We start from the raw sequence: 14,170 nt of genomic DNA on the forward strand, positions 1-14,170 counted from the left end.
CCAAGGCTACAGCCATCAGAGACAACAGGATGTGTCCAGGAGACAGACACAGTCTTACCATCCAGGTGAGGCCAGAATCCCCTACCATACAGACGTTGCAGCCAGGAAACAGAACAAGCGGGAGAATGAACAGAAATTCCCCCAAGTCAGGCAGAACAGGGAAGAAACTTCAAAGAAGCAGAGGGGATGTGAGAGGAGGAGGCCTCGACTGGCTTTCCTCCAGACAGGATCAGAAGCTGAAGAAGAGCCTGTCCATCCACAAGCTCCCCCCAAAAGACAGGCCTGTGCAAGGCTGTGGGAACAGAGAGCCCAGGGACAAGGAGCCGGTCAAAATCCACAGGACCTGCTGTGCAAGAAAATATGGACCCTCATGGGCTATGGCCACAGGAACAAGTAACTTGTTGAATGAATGTTCTCTCTGAACTCTGACTTAACAAAAACAGAGAGCCTTAGGAGAAAGTATTTATACCACCTTTACAGCAACAAAATTCTGTTGTGTTAATTATTTTTGAGAAAATAAATGGGTATTATTGAATTAACCTTTGCAAGTGTATTTATTAAAATACTATAGGTAAGAGGATAGTATCTTAAGTGTTTGAGACTGCTTGGTCTTTTTAAGCCAAAGGTTTATAATAGGTGTTGAATCAGGAATACAATAATGTCAGCTTATAACATTTTCAATCTAGGGGTTAAGTATATTAGTATTTCTAAAGAAAAAGACTTCATCACCTCATAAAGATTGTAAAAAGATTATTTTTGGTACGACTGAAGAACATATTTCACTAATGCCTTGTTGTTAGCATACTGTAGCAGAGAGGATACATTAATCGGATGGAAGACTCTCCTATTTCCAGACCAAAATATTAGATGACTCATACAGTACCTGTATGTCCAAAATTACTTTTTATCTGTTCTTTTTACCTATTATTTAAAACACAAAATGGCCAAAAATCTAATCTAGAGTAGAGATAAGTTACCCTGAGGAAAAGCCTACAGCGAGAGGTTTCTGCCCTTAGAATGACTGGGTACTGTACGTGCTTCGACAGTGATATGCTGGTGTGTACATTTAGAAGTAAAAAACTACAACCAGATGACCACACAAAACAAAGAGTATCTGTGGGCTCTGTGCAAAATCCTTAAGAAAGAAGCAACAGACATAGCCCAGAGCATCCTGTAGTTTGCATGTGCATCCACAGTGATATGCTGGTGTGTACATTTACTGTATAAGGAGAAGACTACATCCGTGGGCTTTGTGCAAAATCCTTAAGAAAGAAGCAACACGCATGGCCCAGAGCATCCTGAAGTTTGCAAAAGGTAAAAGTAATAATAATGCCTTGCATTTACACAGTGCTTTTCTGGACATTCTACTCAAAGTGCTTCATAGGTAATGGAGACTCCCCTCCACTGCACTGAAGTCAGTGAATCCATCTCAGGAGTGACTACTGCTTGTCCAGGGTGGCCTCTGCACAGTATGTGGTCTCCTGTGGTCATCCCTCCAGCAAGAGAACAGTCCAGCTGGCAGGACATGCCTTGGCTGCAGCTGTCTAGTCAGTGATGTGGCTGAGCACCAGCTGGGCAGCACTGTGTGCCTCCCTCTCCCTGCCCTCTCCGTGGTTCTGCTGCAGGGTTAGCTCCCCCACATGCTGAGATGCCCCGTGGTGTTGCCTCTTCATCCACACGCTCCCTGGCTGCCTCTTCCCACACTCTGTCCTGGCCGGGCCTGATGTGCTCTCTGCCTTGTGCTCGTCTACATGATGCTCCCAAGGGGGACCAGGTGTCGCAGTGCTGAGGACGCTGGGAAATGGAAAGCACCCACAGACAGAGGGATTCACAGGCCTGAATCACACCTTAATTTTATTGCCTGTCAATACTATTTATAGGCCACAAAAATCAGCTGTTTTTCTAAAGTCTTGCTTGTTACTAAACATGTAAACAAGAACTTTCTTCGGTTAAGGAAACTGCTCCTTGAGCACTGAAGGGTATTCACTTTTCTCTTCCAGGTAATGCAATAATCATTTAACTTCACAATTACTCTATTACAACTCTTGAGTTTTTGATAATTCAATAGCTACAGTACATATAGACAAACCTCCTGGTCAGCTGCTGGGACTGATCTCTTCAGCAGCAGTGACAGGAGTTTGTGTTTCACCTAGATGAATGTGATTTAGCATAGAAATGAAATTGAAGAAAAGTTCAATTTCAATGTTATCTGAATATTTTTCTCTTACATATATGACTACAGTATATACTCTGTATTGCCTTAAAATGGAATGTTGTCTAAAACACGCTAAATGGAAAAAATTGAAAGAAAATGATTATACTTTTCAAACTATTGCAATTGACATTGAATGCACAGGCATAATATTAAATAAAGCAAAATTTATTGGGTATTTCGGACTCTTCTCCCCGCCAAGCCTGAAACCATGCACACTGAGAACGCCATATACAGTAACAAAAGTTTAGGATAACAGAATACTTGCCAGAAATTGAATTTTACCATTGTTGATACATGCTATTTGGTTTGGTGAGGTTGCTTTGTCATTGCCAACTAATATTTTCTTGCAGTAAAGTATATTTTCCACTCAAATTAGTGGAAGATTGAATTAGTTCTTCGAAGAAAATCCAAACCCTAAACCTAACCTAACCCAAGCCCATAGCTAGGATTAGGGTTAGGATTCTCATTAAAACATAGACAGATTTTGATGGCATGTCTGTGTTTTAGGACAAAAATAAAACTCAGGAAAAGTGATACTTCAATATTACCTGAGCACTTTTTTTCTTACAAATGTGGCTATATAAACGGCATTGTCCTAAAAGGTTATGTTGTCTAAATGCCCTTAAATGAAATGTTAGAAAGAAAGTGATCACACTTCTCATACTCAAAGTATTTGACTTTGAATGCACAGGCATAATAATAAATAAAACCAAAATGTATTGGGGATTTCTGACTTACCATAATTCAGCCTGATACCATGCTCACTGACAACACCATTTAACACAACATTTCAGATAAAAGAATATTTGCCAAAAAATTAAATTTGATCTTTGCAGATATACAGTATGCTCTTTGATTTGGCAAGGTTGCTTAGAAATGTCCAACTAATATTGTATTGCAGTGAAGTACAGTATATTTTACACTCAGTGAGTGGAAGATTGCTTGAATTCTTTGAAGAAAGTCTAAACCCTAACCTAACCCAAACCCGTACTGTAGCTAGGGTTAGCATAAGAATTCCCACAAAAAGTAGACCATTTTTGATGGCATGGCTCTGTTTTAGGACAGAAATGAAATATAGAAAAAGTGATATTTCAATGTTATCTGAACATGTTTTGCAAATGTAGAAATACACACTGCATTGTCCTAAAGGCAATGTTGTCTACGTGCCCTTAAAGCAAAAGTTTGAAAGAAAGTGATTAGACTTTTCAAACTCCTGCTTTTGGCTTTAAATGCTTACTACAGTATATAAAGCCAAAATTCATTGGGTATTTCTAACTTTTACCCTAGTTCAGCCTGAAACGATCCTCATTGAGAACACCATTTAACATGAAATTTTGAATAACAGAAAACTTGTCCAAAAATTGAATTGATTATTTTCTTGATACAAGCTCTTTGGTTTTGCCAGGTCGCTAAGAAATTCCACACTAATAATTTCCAACATATCATCCTTGATGGGTTCAACAAGATTTCTTGTTAATTTTTATACTGCGTACTGTTTAATTTCATCACCCACAGTCCATTAAGAGGTAGTTTTTGCATTTTTCGGAAATCTAGTGTAGGTCTGAACAGTGTGGTGTGAGGAATAAATCTCCTTTCATTTCAAGCCACATTACCACAAAATACATGACCTGTCTTATTGCTTCTTCTGGAAAAAAAATTCCACCCAATATGAAAACACTGTTTTAAAAGCCCTGGATTGCTCCTGTCTGCATGCTGTAGTGAATACAACTGAACGACAGATGGCGATCTCCAACAGCACATCCATAAACTGAACACCTGCTAATAAGAATGATATTCTGCTCTTCCCTCACTTGCACTATACCCCCAAAACAACAAGTGAAGCTTCAGTGAAGTTTTGTCGTGGACATCAGGTCCTGCAGCTCCGCAGTCAGTGAAGTACAGATACCTTTCAATATTTCTCCACCAGGAGCAAGTGCTGGAAAATCCAGAAAACTATGGAATCATACTCCTATGTTTAGAAGAAAAGCACAATACTAGAGAATGAAAATCTAGATTTAACAAGAGAAAATCAGGGATTGCACTGATCAAATGGGGCTAAAAAACAAATCAAGACCATACAAGGAAACTGTTACAAAATATCACAAGTCAGGTACTGAACGGTATCGAGACCAAAATCAACTTTCCCAGACTCTGGGAGCCCCATCCTCAAAGGAAGAGACAGGCCCGTGAGACAAGACAGAAAAACAAACTGCCAACAAATTGGTACGACCCTCCTAGCTCTGACAGCCAGCCACTACCATCAGGAGACACAGTCTGGAAAAAGGAAAATCTCCTCTTCTACAAGAGTCGAGAGTCGCCCTGCTTTATATTCCCAGCCCCATCAGAGGACTGAGGATATGAGGAGAGATAGGAGGGATTCGCATCCGCACTCTCTCCCCTTTACACCTCCACAGGACTCCTGGAAAAGGAACAGGGAGGAGAGAGAGATAGTCAGAGGGTCCAGGTTTCCAGAAGGAAACAGAAGGATTTGCTGTGGATCCCAAGGCTACAGCCATCAGAGACAGCAGGATGTGTCCAGGAGACAGACACAGTCTTACCATCCAGGTGAGGCCAGAATCCCCTACCATACAGACCTTACAGCGAGGAAACAAAACAAGTGGGAGAATGAACAGAAACTCCCCCAGTCAGGCAGAACAGGGAAGAAACTTCAGAGAAGCAGAGGGGATGTGAGAGGAGGAGGCCTCGACTGGCTTTCCTCCAGACAGGAAGCTGAAGAAGAGCCTGTCCATCCACAAGCTCCCTCCAAATGACAGGCCTGTGCAAGGCTGTGGGAACAGAGAGCCCAGGGACAAGGAGCCGGTCAAAATCCACAGGACCTGCTGTGCAAGAAAATATGGACCCTCATGGGCTATGGCCACAGGAACAAGTAACTTGTTGAATGAATGGTCTCTGAACTCTGACTTAACAAAAACAGAGCCTTAGGAGAAAGTATTTATACCAACTTTATAGCAACAAAATTCTGTTGTGTTAATTTATGTTTGAGAAAATAAATGGTTATTATTGAATTAACCTTTGCAAGTGTTTTTTATTAAAAATACTATAGGTAAGAGGATAGTATTCTAAGTGTTTGTTTATAAATGGTGTTGAATCAAGAATACAATAATGTCAGCTAATAACATTTTCTATCTCGGGGTTAAGTATATTAGCATTTCTAAAGAGAAATACTTCATAACCTCATAAAGATTGTAAAAAGATTATTTTTGCTACAACTGAAGAACATATTTCATTAATGCCTTGTTGTTAGCATACTGTAGAAGAGAGGATACATTAATCGGATGGAAGACTCTCCTATTTCCAGACCGAAATATTAGATGACTCATACAGCACCTGTATGTCCCAAATTTATTTTTTACCTTTTCTTTTTACCTCTTATTTCAAAAAGAAATGGCCAAAAATCTAGAGTAGATATAAGTTACCCTGAGGAAAAGCCTACAGCAAGAGATTTCTGCCCTTAGAATGATTGGGTATTGTATGTGCATCCACAGTGATATGCTGGTGTGTACATTTACTGTATAAGGAGAAGACTACATCCGTGGGCTTTGTGCAAAATCCTTAAGAAAGAAGCAACAGACATGGCCCAGAGCATCCTGAAGTTTGTAAAAGGTAAAAGTAATAATAATGCCTTGCATTTACACAGTGCTTTTCTGGACATTCTACTCAAAGTGCTTCATAGGTAATGGAGACTCCCCTCCACTGCACTGAAGTCAGTGAATCTATCTTAGGAGTGACTAGTGCTCTTCCAGGGTGGCTTCTGCACAGTATGTGGTCTCCTGTGCTCATCCCTCCAGCAAGAGAACAGTCCAGCTGGCAGGACATGCCTTGGCTGCAGCTGTCCAGTCAGCGATTTGGCTGAGCACTAGCTGGGCAGCACTGTGTGCCTCCCTCTCCCTGCCCTCTCCGTGGTTCTGCTGCAGGGTGAGCTCCCCCACATGCTGAGATGCCCCCTTGTGTTGCTGCTTCATCCACACGCTCCCTGGCTGCCTCCTCCCACACTCTGTCCTGGCCGGGCCTGATGTGCTCTCTGCCTTGTGCTCCTCAACATGATGCTCCCAAGGGGTACCAGGTGTCGCAGTGCTGAGGACGCTGGGAAATGGAAAGCACCCACAGACAGAGGGATTCACAGGCCTGAATCATACCTTAATTTTATTGTCTGTTTCATACTTCTTGACTGTATCATACATTCAAGCGGCATTAGCAGCGATATCACTCTGCAACTCACAACTGGCAACCCACCGAAGCTAAGCAGGCGTGAGCCTGGTCAGTACCTGGATGGGAGACCTCCTGGGAAAAACTAAGTTTGCTGCTGAAAGAGGTGTTATTGGGGCCAGCAGGGGGCGCTGACCCCCTGCTGCCCCAGTATAGTGACAGGGACACTATACTGTAAACAGGCGCCGTCCTTCGGATGAGATGTAAAACCAAGGTCCTGACTCTCTGTGGTCATTAAAAATCCCAGGGCATTTCTCGAAAAGAGTAGGGGTGTAACCCTGGCATCCTGGCCATATTTCCCATTGGCCCTTACCAATCATGGCCTCCTAATAATCCCCATCTATGAATTGGCTTCATTACTCTGCTCTCCTCCCCACTGAGAGCTGGTGTGTGGTGAGCGGACTGGAGCACTATGCCTGCCGTCGCATCATCCAGGTGGATGCTGCACATTGGTGGTGGTGGAGGGGAGTCCCCTTTACCTGTAAAGCGCTTTGAGTGGAGTGTCCAGAAAAACGCTATATAAGTGTAAGCAATTATTATTATTTATTGTGTGTAAGAGTATGGTACTGAATGTACCATTTATGGTACTGAACATATAAGCAAGTACTTCCTTCAGTTAAGGAAACTTTGGTCCTTGAGGAACCTTCTGTACCTAGTGATTCCACAAATGACTTAACTCTTCACAATTATATTACTTCAGATCTTGAGTCTTGATAATTTAATAGCTACAAATACCGTCCATTTGTATGCAAACGTTTGGACCTTTTGCAAAAAGTTAAAACTTTTTTCACTCTGTTTCAGTCAGTAAATAAAAAGTGTGCATTAAAATGTGGAGAAATATGTCATGTTTGTACCCTACAGAAGTTGTGGTAACTTCTTTTCACTTCGAGATCCTGTGAAACATGTAATTTGACCAGGAGTGCCTAAACTTCTGCATACAACTGTGTCTTCTGGACAACTTCTGGGACTGATCTCTTCAGTAGCAGAGACAGGAGCTTCAGCCTCAGTTGAATTGATCTTAATATGAATTAACCTGTGATGAATTGCATTTTCTTCATCCACCTGATGCTACAAAGTAACTCCAAATTAAGCTCTGCTTCTATACACCACCATAGATTCTGTAACGAAGCTCTACAAGGATCTTCTCTTTCTAGTTTCTAGCTGAAGGCAGAGCGGATATATACAGTACCTTGATTTCCCACTAGGTATGCCTGCTCTTATCTCTAAGAATGTCTTCAAAGCAATATGAGCTCCACTATTATAGTGATGTCTTTTGTACACACAAAAATATATTTATTATTAGTGTTAACTGTAGTAACATAACATATCAGAGCTTACCAGGTTTTCTGGTAACATATAACTACGTACTACAAGAAGAGAACACATTTGTCCTCAGAGATGAGTTGGGCTTAAATTGCGAGCTTGAAAAACGTAAAAGGTCGTGCAGTTCGAATAGTGTCCAGTTGGTGTCACTCGTTTCTACGTTTTCCAGTTTGATTCTTTAAAAAAGGGATATACCTGTAGTGTAATAATTACAAGTAAGTTATTACCTATAACATAATAATTACAGAAGGTGCAAGAGGGAACTGAACGACAGACCGTGCAGATATAAATGTAGCTTGTATATTTTATATTACTGAATTAAATCGTTGCACCACCTTTTAAAACGTTAATTAAACTCGGAGCGATGCACTGCTTTTTGTAATTTGCGTATGATTTATGAAATCTGGCTTGTAAAGGGGATCAGATTGAAATATATGTTGAAATGTTTTTTTTAATTATCTACATTTATTAATACCGGAGCGCATTTTTCTTTTGGGCTTTTCCTGTGGGTTTTTTCATGTTTTTTTTGTTACGTTGGTGATCACAGACCCACATTTCCTCCCTTAATTAGTTTATTTCCACGTTCGTTGTGACGAGCATTGTTTGATTTGTCTTGCAATTTGTTGGTGACTTTACCAAACATGCTTTATTCTTTCCAAGATTGTTTGCATTATTACTGAACCTTTCTTCAATCAGGTTAAAATAATTTTTAAACCAGCTGCTCACTTTGGTCAGTGAAATTAACTGATTTGTGCAGCCCCTCTACTTTGACAGCTTGCTGGGGATTTCACTTGCATGACTGCGAGACGATAGCTACTTAGAACATGTCAGTGTCACCTCAGGGCAGGATGCTGAAGCTGCGGTCCGAGAGCCAAGCCTCGCCTCGCCTCCTCAGTTCGCTGCGCCACCGCTGGCGAAGCCTCCATCTGTCGGAGCGAGTGGCTGAACTCTGCTGTCTGGGAAAAGAGAGACTCTGCGCTCCGCGGAAAGCTTTGCCGTTCCCCCGCAGGAAAACGGACAAAACTGGAGTAAAATGTCAGAAGTTCGGAAATTTACCAAAAGGTTGAGTAAACCCGGAACGGCGGCAGAGTTAAGGCAGAGCGTCTCGGAAGCCGTGCGGACCTCAGTTGTTGTGGTGAGTACGGTTCTTCAATGAGAACACACCGGCCCGCATAATCAATACAACGGAACCAGCGCCCATGAGTACACAGGCATTGCGCTGACATTTGACTGTATAATAACATTGTACATTCTATCTTCCAATCCTCGTACCTCGTTTTTCTGAAGTTTTGTCGTGAATTAACGTTCATGCGAGGTTTTTTTACCCATGCATGCTGAAGTCGTTTACAGTTTTTAAGCAATATTTTATGTTTCGAATTACGAGCTGTGCTTTGTACAGTATAATGATACATATATAACTGTAATACAAGTAAGCGGCACCAGATGCTTCGTGTTTTTTTTTTATTCTGGGCTACACCAAAGCTGTCATTTTAACCACAGCTATTTCTTGCTTTATATTTCCTTCCCGCTGCTCACGCTGCAGTTTCTCTTCACTGAGAACGGTGTGGTGGTGTTTTAGATTTAGGCAGATTAAAACGCACTTTGCATTACACGAAACATGTCCATTTCTAATGCAGTTTAACGTTATAACGCATTTCCATTCATTGGTGATTCTAACATTCTCCGGATTCAAGCCCTTTAATGGCAGTGTATGGTTTATACTGTATAATGTTAAATGGTTAGTGGTGAGAACGCATGGCATTTACTTCAATTTCGTCCTTACTACAGAGGTCTTTTGTTTGTGAATGTGCTTTTAGCTTTCACAGGGACTGCCTTGATTTCTTGAAGGCGTGTGCTCTGTATTCATGGCAGTCGAGTGATATAGCTTTCTTTTAGTCGTTCTTTCGATCGATACAATATTTTTGCTTTTCACCTGGATGTAAATATTTAATGACTAGGTGCGGGAGGGATGTTCCTTTTTTAAATAGGCAATCATAGCACAGGATATTTTCTTACCCTTCTTAATAACGTGAAGGTCGTTTTCCCCCTAAAACCTTCAAAATCGTGAAACGAACGAGTCGAGGAAGATCTGTAGAATATCGTTTTTATAAGAATGCTGTCAAACTGACGTCGCTGATTGCTGTCATTCGTTCAGCCCTCATGGTGGGTGATGTGCAAACCTAAACCGTCGCTGGCAATACACACCTTTGTTGTTGGAAGTACAGTACTACAGTTGAAACTGCTGGCGTGGGTGGATGCAGGTGATTTAATATGCAGTCTGGACATCCAGAATGAACAGTTTTTCTATTGTAGAAAGAAACATTAAAACCTTGAATACAGGTTGCGGTCCAACAAACACAGTGTCGCTAGAAGTAGGCGTTGTAATACAGTACTTCACACGTTTCCCAAACGAGGTAGACAATTGCTTACTCGATGTACTGGAGTGTTGGTTGTAGAGTATTCTTAGAATGGGAGACAAGAGTGATCTTGAAGCAGTAAGGAAGACATCAAGGAAGGGCCCAGCCCAGGCTAATACACCTGTTATCTCTATGGACAGTTTTCCCAGATCAAAATTCGTTATATTCCTAGGATTAGCAGAAACAGTTAGTCCCAAAACAAATAATACTAGTCAGGGAGTGCAAGACTACTCGGAATTCGAAAAATGTAGGAAGCTTAAGAACGCAATAAATTAAGATGACAATAGTAATTTGGGAGATTGTCGATATATAGATAACGAGGACAAATCTCTGTGTACTTGAGGAGGACTGCCTTTGACGTTTACAGATTTCATTCTAACAGCTTTTTATTCCTATAACTGAACTGTAGTACATGTCTGTAATGTCATTGGAGAATTTTCCCAGGCAAACTTGGAGAATTCGCAGCTGTCACCAATAAATGCTGTACGCCTTCAAGCAAGGAGTATTACAAAAACTTTTCCACAGGACTCGGGGCAAACTGTGATGAAACAGGCGCACATCTCCACAAGTGCTGGTATTTGCTGACATACTGTACAAGGACATGTAGGAGAGCACATTAATTTTTCATGTGTGAGGACTGATGTTTCTGTATGAGCATAAATACTCTGGCATGTTACTTAACTGAAGAGAACAAGGCAATGGGGAGGGTGGGGGGGAGGGGAGAAGCAGTGAAAGAGACCCAGGCATCAGGCTATGATGTGATGCTTTGAGATGAATCTGATTTAAGGAAACAGAAGAGGTTAGTAGCTACACCGACCCATCCACAGTGTTGTGGGTAATGTAGTGAATTGTGTTGCAATGTGAAGGACCCTTGTGGTTCAACAGTCACACGTCTGAATATGATCAATATGGTCTGAATGACCATTGTTTTGCAATGACAGCACTTGCAATACAGTACATGTCAGCATAAGGGTCAGGTTGAAGAAAGGCCATGGCTTTTTAACTGTGAGAACCCGATGGGAATCATAGATTGGATATCGTAGATGAGAAGAGGGGATTCGAACTGCGATCAGGAATCTTCAGTGAAAAAGAAATTAAAATCCATTGCTTCTTCAGTTCTTCAAACTTTGCTCAGGTGTCATTGGATGTGCAGCTCCCACGTTTGGAGTTTTCCACATCACAAGATGAAAGGAATGTGCTTATGTTAAGGTCTAAACCTGATTGTCTGGCAAATCCTATTTTACGTAAGCCCTTTTAGTTCCTCCCAGGGCTTCTGGGCAAATCTCAATAATCTCCCTTTATTTCAGCAGTTTCCAGCAGAAAAAAAGATGACAGCAATCCAGTGTGAGTAACAGGAAGTGTTGTAAGAGTGGGTTTCACTGAGTTATTTTTTTCAAGGCCTGGAGCAGTCGCATTTCACCAATCTGGATAAGGGGGATTGCAGGGAAAAAGGGGTAATTTTTGTAATTTGCCCAGAAACCCTTTTATAGAACTAGATTCGCCTGAGTAAAAGAAGATCGAAAGGAGATTCAGCAGAATACTTTGTATATGAGCATAAAGCATGGTCCTTACTATATACGTACAGTATAGGACACATTTGTTAATCAGCTCTCAGTTGGTAAGGTAAGTGCCACCTTATTCATAGTGTGCTAAAGAATATGTTTATCAAGTTGATCAAGGCACTTGATAAACGTATTGTCATTAGTTTTTGATAGGATCATGCCCATTTTGCTTGGATCTTGGACCTTGCCCAAGTTCCTTGGATCTTGTTTTGTATCATGCATACAAAAAGAAAAACCATACCATACTTATTATGATGCATTTTTATTAAATATGCTATAACATCTGTCCCATGTTGGGGTAGGATTAGGTTTAAGGTAAAGTCTGAAATAGAATGTAATAAATATACTTTTCGCATGCACAAGTCCAGTTCCATATTTTTTCTTCTGATCAAGAGTGGAAATGACTAATTCAAGTGAACTCTCCACAACATATTTCACTTAGTTATCCAAAATCGATTAACAGATACTCCCTGCTTTGCTGTCTGGATGGCTCTCTGCATATCTCAGCTTCTGTACTTGAGCTCCCTGGCAATTTTTGTTCTTCTTTTTTTTAAGTGAGTTTTTTAGCTTGGTGAAATAGAACACCGGAAAATAAAGGTTCGAACTAATCCAATTCAAACTCTATTCAGAATTCAGGTTGCACCCTGTTGTCTAGACTCTAGAGCATGCTAGCTAATTATGACATTAGCAGACTTTGACCAGGAATTTCCAAAGAGCAATACAATGTTAGCTGAAAGCTTACGGAGTTTTCTGGGATTGAAATCAGGCAGCGATTTCTCTGTTTTCCATGCAACAAATTTGCTTCTGGCTTGCTCAATGCCTGTGAAGCGTAAGGTTAATTGGAAAAAAAATAGCCATGTTGTCAGAATATTCAGATATGTCAATCAGCTGTGGGCGCTTTTCTTGTTGCATTTTATTATGTATAAATTGACAGGGTCATTTATACACAGTTATACATTTATACACAGGCACAGTTTTTGATTTTATTCAGATTTTGTGAAAGCTTGCAACAATACAATTCCATGAGTGAGCTGCAGTATTGACCTGAAAGTAGAAGCATCTTTCTTGCTTCTACTTTCATGCATAAATGTGAGGTTTTCTTTCTAAGCATTCATTTTAAGATGTTATTCTTATCTGTAGTGCCCAGGAAAATGCTCATTAATAGTGCTTTTTTATGTTTCTTGTGCAGAAGTAAGTCCAGCATACACTTCCCGTTGACCAAATTATTTAAAATAATAATATTTTTTTACTTAGAAAAACATCACTCTTCCATTCAGGTTTGGGCCAAACTGTTTGTTCCTGAGAAAGTTATTTAAGAATGCATCATGTAAAATGATCATTGTGAGAACTGGAGTGTGTGCAATCTTGGCCTGCATACTGTGGCACTGTATGAATTATGAATACTATTTACTGTCAGGTAACACCTTTACTTACCTGAGCCAGAATAGAATGGGACTTTGTCTTTATATAGTCATGCAGAAGCAAGCCGTACTAAACACCTAGACTCACAGTAACACCTGGCAAAGCTAGGCAGAGACTGGCTCTGAATGACATCGCACTTTGTCCTTTGTAAAGCAGGCTAGTACTCACTCATTCAGATGACAGTATAAGGATGGAATTGGGAGTTTGTTAACAGAACCCTCCAGTTTTCCTGCAATCTTTTCAGCAAAGGGATGAGCTTCTTCTCCAAGAAAAGTTGGCCCCGTCCTCTATCTTACACACATTCCATTCGTGTGGAGGGGGATCAAGCATGTTGATTAGCGCATATTGTGTTTATACAGCATGTTGTTTCAATGTTCCTGCTTGCAAGCTTCTGTATTAATTTCACCAAATTATAAACATTCCGTTTTTTTGCATACTGCATGTGTCAGATTCCCACTAGCAGAAATGAAGTTTCGGCATGTTTGCTGTTTGAGGGAGAAATAGAACCCTGGACTTTGAAAATCTAAAGCTTTCTTTCAGAAGAGTATAACAAAGAAGGGCAGTTGGTCCATCTAGTTTTCTGTAACTGGAGCCAGTCCAGGCTCCCGCGAAGCGTAGTTCAGGACCCTATGCAGACGGTATAATCCGGAAGTAAGTGGAGAAGGACATCAGTGGAGGAGACGAAGAGCATCAGGACTGGTTGACAGACAGGGGGGCGTGACGATGGTGATCCGGTGCTCGGGGGGCGTGGCAAGGGAAAACAGATCCAGACAGTCCAAAAGGGGGAATTCAGGGCGCAGTCCAAAGTCCAAAAGAGGGGGATCCATCCAAGATGAGACAAACACAGTTAAAATCCGGAAGGGGATCTGGGACAGGGAGTAAAACCAAGGTAAAGAGGCCAGGAGCTCCGAGCAAGGACTCAGGTGGTCAAGACGCCGTGATGAAGCCTATGCCGTCGGATCTCTCCTGGACCCGCTGGTAGGTGGGCTTCCGGGTGTCCATCT

The 14,170-nt window shown here is 41.2% G+C and overlaps 2 protein-coding genes across 5 annotated transcripts in view; one reads left to right on the forward strand and one right to left on the reverse strand.

Annotated features, from left to right (window-relative positions):
• Positions 1-649: 649 nt before the first annotated feature.
• On the reverse strand, positions 650-8,734 carry LOC148653745 (uncharacterized). Of its 2 annotated transcripts, none has more exons than XM_088649081.1 (2): positions 8,603-8,718; positions 650-1,794 (listed from the first exon to the last, which is right to left on the reverse strand). In XM_088649081.1, exons 1-2 carry the CDS (start codon positions 8,689-8,691, stop codon positions 1,545-1,547), a joined length of 339 nt encoding a protein of 112 aa, XP_088505207.1. In that variant the 5' UTR covers positions 8,692-8,718; the 3' UTR covers positions 650-1,544. The 2 variants fall into 2 exon arrangements, with proteins under 2 accessions (XP_088505207.1, XP_088505206.1); XM_088649080.1 differs by lacking the exon at positions 650-1,794 and adding an exon at positions 5,320-6,319 and having other exon boundaries at positions 8,603-8,734.
• A 33-nt stretch (positions 8,735-8,767) lies between these two features.
• Positions 8,768-14,170, forward strand: part of dock11 (dedicator of cytokinesis 11) — a 137,966-nt gene continuing 132,563 nt past the window's right edge. For all 3 annotated transcript variants that reach the window (XM_088649079.1, XM_088649076.1, XM_088649078.1), the window contains exon 1: positions 8,768-8,900. In XM_088649079.1, the coding sequence (XP_088505205.1) occupies positions 8,799-8,900 (102 nt within the window). In that variant the 5' untranslated portion in view covers positions 8,768-8,798. The remainder of the gene's footprint in view (positions 8,901-14,170) is intronic.

Source organism: Lepisosteus platostomus, chromosome 10 (genome assembly GCF_059453375.1).
Source record: "Lepisosteus platostomus isolate fLepPlt1 chromosome 10, fLepPlt1.hap1, whole genome shotgun sequence".
NCBI classification, from domain to species: Eukaryota; Metazoa; Chordata; class Actinopteri; order Semionotiformes; family Lepisosteidae; genus Lepisosteus; species Lepisosteus platostomus.